The sequence below is a fragment of the Mobula hypostoma genome, chromosome 6, assembly GCF_963921235.1.
Source record: "Mobula hypostoma chromosome 6, sMobHyp1.1, whole genome shotgun sequence".
NCBI lineage: Eukaryota > Metazoa > Chordata > Chondrichthyes > Myliobatiformes > Myliobatidae > Mobula > Mobula hypostoma.
Genome location: NC_086102.1, coordinates 41,305,683 through 41,314,012, shown reverse-complemented (window position 1 = coordinate 41,314,012; position 8,330 = coordinate 41,305,683). Strand labels below are relative to the sequence as shown.

The 8,330-nt window shown below is 44.1% G+C and overlaps 1 protein-coding gene across 2 annotated transcripts in view; it reads left to right on the top strand.

Moving 5' to 3' along the window:
• The first annotated feature begins 1,438 nt into the window (after positions 1 to 1,438).
• Positions 1,439 to 8,330, top strand: part of LOC134347969 (uncharacterized) — a 121,859-nt gene continuing 114,967 nt past the window's right edge. Inside the window, exons 1-2 of one of the 2 annotated variants that reach the window (XM_063050657.1) lie at positions 1,439 to 1,554; positions 8,148 to 8,204. Coding sequence is in view for 1 of the 2 variants with exons in the window: in XM_063050656.1 (XP_062906726.1) it covers positions 1,725 to 1,865; positions 8,148 to 8,204 (198 nt within the window). In the remaining variant the exon portion in view is untranslated. The other variant, XM_063050656.1, reaches the window with a different exon arrangement.

Below are 8,330 nucleotides of genomic sequence, written 5' to 3'. Positions count from 1 at the left end.
AAACTAATCTGCATATCACTGACTCTACCTGTGACATCTGCCTCATGCAAACGGAGTTTCTCTTGCCTCAGACGCCTCAAAAACTACCTAAGGAATAGCAGTGGCGATGCTCGGAACAGCAACTTGGCCCTGTTGGCCAGAAACAGCCAGAGGACTTGACATCCTGAAAATCATTGATGCTTTTGCCACCAATTACAACAACAGACGGATTGTGCTTCTCTGAAAATATCAATGGTGAGTGCAGTTGATTTTTTTTCAATTTGGGCCTAGACTAATTCTGATTATTATTATTATTTTGTGGTGGATACCCCATTGTCCTTATGTTTCTTGCAAATCCTAAAATATTACATTTACTGCTATTAAGCCTACTGGTTTTGCTTAGACTTCCAAGCAGTGATTCTGTTGAGTTTTAAATTCAGTAGCCGAAGTAATTGAGGTATTTCATGGTCAGAGTACGATTTGTCCAGCTCCTGGTAAAGCCTTGCATCTGTTGTTTGCCTAATTTGATTTTAATCACGGTGTATCTTTTGGCATTGTCTGTCTATGTAATGCGAATAGCAGTGGACATTGTGGGTGAGTGTTGTGTTTTTCAGTTGTAAAGCACGCATTTGATGCTGATTGCGGGATTGGTGCATGATTCACATTAAGCGCTGTGAATCGGATGCTTTGTTGGTTTGTTTGTTTATTCTCTGTTTAGCCCGGGTTGTCTCTGATGCTGTTGACACTGTCACAGGACACTTCTATATTAGATCTATCAATTGCTGTTGCTTGTGAATCAACAGAGGCGTTTATAGTAGGCACATAATGCTTGAAACTGACTTTTGAACGCCATGCCTCTGGCCTTGCGAATACATATTACCATACAGTACATCCCTCAGCACCATCACTGAATAATTCAGCCCCACTGTAGCACCAGCAAGAAAAAATCTCTGGGGCCGCCAGTGTTCATTCCCGAGTTTGTGTTTTAGTCTCAATCTATTTTGAACAGATTTGAACCTTCTACTTTTTTTCCACTGAAAAACTCATGGCTGACAAAATGCCTCCTTTGAGAGGTTCCAATAATTCTACAGAGATGTGGTAACAGCACAGACCATCTGTAAAAGCGCAGTGCAACCAGTTACACCTACCGACCCAAGTATTTTCCTCTAAATGAATCAGTTCCCTTATATGTCTCTGCCAGTTTGTTAAACTGGCCACTTGCTGAGTATTTAATTATTTTTTTCCTTCATGCCATTTGTACTAACTTCGCAAATCACCTTAAAATAGAATCCTTTGGTTCCAGATCCTTCCACTGATGGAAACCGTTTCTCACCGTGCAGACCCTAATCATATTGAACTTGCCTTCTTTCAAAGTCCAGGGAGAACGAACAGCCCCAACGTTTCCAGGTCAATAAACAGAACTCTCTTTTGCAACAACCACATGCTTTAGCAATGCGGGAACCTAGTAATTCGTCCAGACAATAACCTATGAATGAGGAAAATTAATTTTAACAAACTTTCTATGCCTTCAATTTTCGCCTGCTACTCCGTCCTGATTTTTCGTCGGCTCAATATGTAAATATAACCTTTTCCTTTAATTCTACTGATCGGAGCAGGTGCTAGAAAATAGAGGTCAGTTGGCCAATCGTGCAGAGGGATCGCTGCAGGCCGAGCAGAACGAGAACATCCTTCCTCAGTGTCGGTACCATTTACAACCCGTGTTCTTTTGTTACTTTTCTGCTGCCATGGAATTGGTTTGGATGGTGTTGGCGGTGATCGCCTTTTACTTTGGGTTCTTGCACCGCTGCACGGGGTGTCGGACCCGACCGGTGATCCGGGAAAAGGGCAAAGCGGACGGGTTGTACGGTTACGGTGTGAAAGACGCGGTAAGTGAGCCGAGCCGGGCCCAGGACAGCCGCCACCCGACCGATCTCCCGCCATCGGCTCCCTTTTAACTTTTTGTCCCTTTAGTTTTGTCTCCCTGCAGCTGTTCCTACATCTTTCTCATCTGAATTACATGTCTCCTTTATGTTCAGCCTCTGCCCCCACCCCACCACTATCTCCCCGTAGATTCCCTTCCTAAACCCAATGTACACGCCCGCAACGCGAGGAGATAACGTCAAAGAATACAAAAGGAACACAATTTCACTGCTGTTGCTCGCTGATAAATTATGGGATTTGTCGCGCTTTTCGAATCAAATTTGGGAAGCGAAGGTCAAAAAATGCAGAATCCTGCGGAGACTATTTGTAGCTGTCAACCAAAAAGCCGGTGCCCATTGAACCCAGTCGCTGTGCTGTAATATTAAACATTTGCGGACATTCCTGTGTTAAAGAAGTTGGTTTAAGTTGTTCCTCGTCTTGAATTTTTTGATCACGGCATTGCTGGTGACTGGCATTATTGAGCATTCCTCGTTCTCTTTATATCCACAAGGAAGCTAAAAGTAAACTTAAATCGATGAACCGGGAGTCGCATGTTAAATCTATCTGCCCCCTAAGGGATAGAGTATTGGTGGATCCTCAGGTGACTGGAGAGGTCCATATATTTCGCGCAGTGTGGCCAAGTTTAAGTGGTGGCCGTGGTTAGGTTTTGGGGTGTCTTGGTTGTTCAATTGCGTCTTTCACAGCTATCGCTATTACTGCGTCAGGCGTATCAAATGGAGGGTATTAGTGAACTATACGGGGCTTCTTAACATCACGCTCGTTAATAATGAGATTAGGTTTGTAAAAAAAAACGTGTTGAATACTTAAATTTTCCTGGGTATCATAAAAAGATTTGAACGTGCATTCGCGAGATTAGTTGTTCAGAATTATTTTCTTATTTCATCAACAATTTTATTTTTGTTATTTTCAACACAAGCCAAATCATTCATCTTTAGAATATCAATTTTCTGCAATGGTAGAATGTCTTTAAGCACGCGCCTTTCCCATGGAGGGTTGCTTTGGTTGCGCCAAACCTTGGATAGTTTCTTGTGAAGGAAGGCCCAGCAAGTGTTAATTGTTAAGTACATCCTGCACTGGGAAACTTCTGGCAGTAGTCGGTGTGGCCTTGGAATGTCTTCCTGGGGACAGGCAGTAGAGTTAGTGTTCTATATATTACGCAGCTGTTTGGATGAATCCCATCGGTAAACACCACAGCAACTTTTTTCTGACGTCCTTGTACATTCCAGTAGGTAGATGGATAATGGTCTGGAGTCCAGTGCTGCTGAGTGGCCAACAGTGCGAGAAGGATCTGAAAGGGAAGGTGCTTCTAACCACCATCTTTGCAAGGTCTTGTGTTTTTTTTTGAAAGCTCTGGTGATGAAGCTTCCAACAGGATTGGCCATCTCCTTTACCTTCAGGGCCTTAAGGAAATTTGGTGTCCAGGGTATTCTGCAGACATTTTATTAAATGGCCAGGTAACGCAATATGAAAATTTCCACAGCTTCGTGGCCAGATTGGTTCTCTGGGGTAGGGATGCTTTGGTGCCCAAGGTCTATACATCTGTACCAAGACGTAGTGCTAGGATGTTAGGTACATTGGTCTACCCTTCCCCCTCTGGAGCTCTGTGCATTGTATCTTTGTGGACATAGTCAATTTTCTGATCTGCAGATTAAAATAGGGACTGTTTTGGTGGTTGTTGTGGTGCAAAGTGTGGGAGCAGACCATATGCAGCATCCCACAGGGTACCTTGCACCTTTTTCCAAACACGAGATTGTGGAAATGCAGAGGAACACACAGAATGTGCTGGAGGAACTCGAGAGATCAGGCGGCGTCTATGGAAATGAATAAACAGTTGACAAGATCCTTCAGGGCTGGAAAGGAAGGGGGAAGATGCATTAGGGTTGGGAGGAGGGGAAGGAATACCAGCTAGAAGGCCAAATGGGTGGAAAAGGTAAAAGACTGGAGAGGAAGGACTCTGATGGGAAAGGAGAGTGGACCATGGGAGAAAAGGAAGGTGCAAGGGCACCAGGGGGAGGGGATAAGCAGGTGAGAAGAAGAGGTAAAAGGCCAGAGTCAGGAATAGAAAGGGGTGGAATTACTGGAATCTGGAGAAATCAATGTTCTTGCCATCAGGTTGGAGGCTACCTAGAAGGAATATGAGGTGTTGATTCTCCAGCCTGAGAGTGGTATCATCATGGCCGAGGAGGAGACCGTGGACTGACGTGCCAGGATAGTAATGGGAATTGAAATTGAAAGTGGACACAGGTAAATCCAGTTTTTTGTGGATGGAGCAGAGGTGCTCAACAAAGTGGCCGTGTCAGGTCTGACCTATGTAGTGGAGGCTGCATTGGGAGCCCTGGGTACAGTAGGTGACCACAACAGATTCACATGTGAAGGCCTGTTTGGAGCCCTGAATGCGGGTGGGTGGGCAGGTGTAACTCTTCTGTTTGCAAGGGCAGGTGCCAAAAGGGCTATGGGGGGCGGGGGGCGGTGGAAATGAATGGAAAAGGGAATCACCGAGGGAGTGATCCCTGTGGAAGGCGGAGAAACGGGAGGCAAAGATGTGTTTGGTGGTAGGATCTCACTGAAGATGGTGGAAATTGTGGAACATGATTTATTACATGCGCAGGCTCACGGGGTGGTAGGTGGTGAGAGGAACTCTATCCCTGTTACAGCGGCAGGAAGATGTGGTGAGCATGGATATCCAGGGGATGGAGGAGATGCAGGTGAGGACAACATCAATGGTGGAGGAAGGGAAACCCCATTCTTTGAAGGAGGAGGACATCTCTGATGTCCTGGAAATGAAAGTCTCACCTTGGGAACAGATGCAGTGGAACGAAGGGACTGAAAATGGGGAATGGCTTTTTTTTACAAGAGACAATGGGAAGAGGTATAGTCAAGATAGCTGTGGGAATCGATAGGTTTATAAAGGATATTGGTACACTGTTTGTCTCTAGAGATGGAGACAGAGATCAAGAAAGGGGTGTGTAAGTGAGAAGGGGGTTAGAGTACGGGATAGGAAGGGTTAAATGGTGTATGTGACCTGGAAAATATAGCAGGGGCAGGAACTAGACAACAGAACTGGGCACGGTTAGGATGTTGCAACTGCATGCTCATTTCTTAGAATAGAAGCGCTTACTGACCTGTACCTCTGCACGTGAAGCTATTGTGACTATGATGAAATTGTTAACCACAAAACCATCATAAGCGTGGACGGGGGAAACAGGTGCTAACTGAAACCTTTTTTTCTGGATATAAATGTGACCTTGTACTTGTGCTAGGCAGAGCTGATTGCCAGACACGGTAGAAGCATATGGTGGTTACCTCTCCTCGGATCAAATTAAATAATGAATTGATCGAGCGAAAATGTGGCCTCTGAGTGTTTTCTCTGACTGAATAACAAATCGGTATGGACAGCGGGAGAGAGAGGTGTCAGAGATAGACCAATAAATTTAAGGGCAGGGTAAATGTTGGAGGCAAAGTTGATGAAACTGACGAGCTCAGCATGGTTGTGTACATGAAGCAGTAGCAATGTAGTCATTAAATTAATACGGAAGGATTTGAGGAGCATTTCCTGGGAAGGCTTGGAGCATGGACTGTTCCATGTAGCCAACGAAAAGGCAGCATGGCTGGGGCCCATGCAGGTGCTTGTGGGTATGCCCTCTGTTTGTTGAGGGTGAGGATCAGTTCCGTCAGACGGCAGGGAGTGGCGGTGGAGGGGAACAGGTCGGGTCTGTTGTCGGGAAAGAAGTGGAGAGCTTTAAGGCCTTCTTGATGGGGAATAGATGTGTCTAGGGACTGGACATCCATGGTGAAAATGAGGTGATCAGGACCAGGGAATTGAAGTTGTTGAGATGGAGAGCATGTGAAGTGTTGCAGATGTATTGCCTTTTTCCATTTGGTTTGCAGGAAGGACATGGTAGCTGCTATTCCAGTGTCTGTTTCACTTGGCTAAATGTTCTACCTAGTCTTTGGTGCATGCCCTGAGTTTCCAGATCACTGCTTTTGCAGTGACTTGACTAATAGGCCACTGTTGCACAAGTCACAGAGCAGTAGTATCCTGATGCATGTGACGAAGCCTTGATTCAATCAGACAACGTTGTTAGATCCACTGAAAGCAAAGTAAACCTTCGTTTAGAAATCAAACTTTGTCATTTTGGGAAAATCCAGGAACTAGTGAATGGGCAGACTCTACTCCTCCAAGGTTTGAGGATCTTTCATTCCTTGACCTTCTCAGGTTGAGTGGAAAATTAGCTTGTGTATCACTTCTTATCACGCATTGTTGGTGACTTTCATTCAATTGTGCAGATTTTCTTTTATCTGTACACTCTATCTGGCTGAGAGTGGGGATATTTTGTGCTGAATTTTCTCTTATTGATTCCAAATGCAAGCAAGAGATTTTTTTGTAACATCAACTTTTTTTTTTGCTTTCATGCCCTCCTCCTTGATGCGAAGAGCTTGCAACTCCATCCATTCAAAATGCTTCTGCTGATAAAACACTTAATCGATTGTCAAGGATGAGGTTACAGAGTACCTGGAGGCATATGACAAGATAGGCAGAACTCAGCCTGGATTCCTTAAAGGAAAATCCTGCCTGACAAACCTATTACAATTTTTTGAGGAAATTACCAGTAGGCGAGACAAAGGAGATGCAGTGGATGTTGTATATTTGGATTTTCAGAAGGCCTTTGACAAGGTGCTACACATGAGACTACTTAACAAAATAAGAGCCCATGAAATTACGGGAAAGTTACATATGTGGATAGAGCATTGGCTGATTGGCAGGAAACAGAGAGTGGGAATAAAGGGATCCTATTCTGGTTGGCTGCCGGTTACCAGTGGTGTTCCACAGGGGTCCGTGTTGGGGCCACTTCTTTTTACATTGTACATCAACAATTTGGATTATGGAATAGATAGCTTTGTGGCTAAGTTTGCTGAGGATACGAAGATAGGTGGAGGAGCCGGTAGTGCTGAGGAAACAGAGAGTCTGCAGAGATTCTTGGAAAGATTGGAAGAATGGACAAAGAAGTGGCAAATGAAATACAATGTTGGAAAGTGTATGGTTATGCACTTTGGCAGAAGAAATAAACGGGCAGACCATTATTTAAATGGGGAAAGAATTCAAAGTTCTGAGATGCAACAGGACTTGGGAGTCCTGGTACAGGATACCCTTAAGGTTAACCTCCAGGTTGAGTCAGTAGTGAAGAAGGCAAATGCAATGTTGGCATTCATTTCTAGAGGAATAGAGTATAGGAGCAGGGATGTGATGTTGAGGCTCTATAAGGCGCTGGTGAGACCTCACTTGGAGTACTGTGGGCAGTTTTGGTCTCCTTATTTAAGAAAGGATGTGCTGACGTTGGAGAGGGTACAGAGAAGATTCACTAGAATGATTCCGGGAATGAGAGGGTTAACATATGAGGAACATTTGTCCGCTCTTGGACGGCATTGCTTGGAGTTTAGAAGAATGAGGGGAGACCTCATAGAAACATTTCGAATGTTGAAAGGCATGGACAGAGTGGATGTGGCAAAGTTGTTTCCCATGATGGGGGAGTCTAGTACGAGAGGGCATGACTTAAGGATTGAAGGGCGCCCATTCAGAACAGAAATGCAAAGATTTTTTTTAGTCAGAGGGTTGTGAATCTATGGAATTTGTTGCCATGGGCAGCAGTGGAGGCCAAGTCATTGGGTGTATTCAAGGCAGAGATTGATAGGTATCTGAGTAGCCAGGGCATCAAAGGTTATGGTGAGAAGGCGGGGGAGTGGGACTAAATGGGATAATGGATCAGCTCCTGATAAAATAGCGGAGCAGACGCGATGGGCCGAATGGCCGACTTCTGCTCCTTTGTCTGATGGTCTTATGGTCCTATTTTGTATTCTATTAATTAGAGTTATAACGAACGAGAAAGGCAGATGACAGGCTGCAGAGGAGGCATAAAACAAGTCGCTGCTGATCAACCAGCTGCGTAACTAATTCTGTAATGGAAGCCAACTTGTCGTGATTGATTGCCAAGTGAAAATTTGCCAGGCAAAGGAAGGAAACAAAAGATGAAGGGGCTCAGTTTTATTGGATTAAACAATGTCACTGATAAATGCTGAACACTGACTCAAAACTCCCCCTATAAAGATCGAGAAAATTAATTTTCCCATGGATAGTGAATGAAATTATTGTTAAACGAAATGTTACTTGTTATGATCCAGGAGCATACAGAGAGCTCATAGACATTTATTTGTACTTTATTTCCACTCAGCTATCCCTTCGTATATCTGGCCTTGCACTGAGAATATCCACACACCTATTGAACGCAGTAAGTGATTACATTTGAAATTGTCAAGAGAAAAGTAATTATTTAAGATGGATCTTTCTAGCTTTATTTGTGTTATCATTTTAAGTATTTCCTATTAAAATCAATTTCATGTTTATTAGTACATTG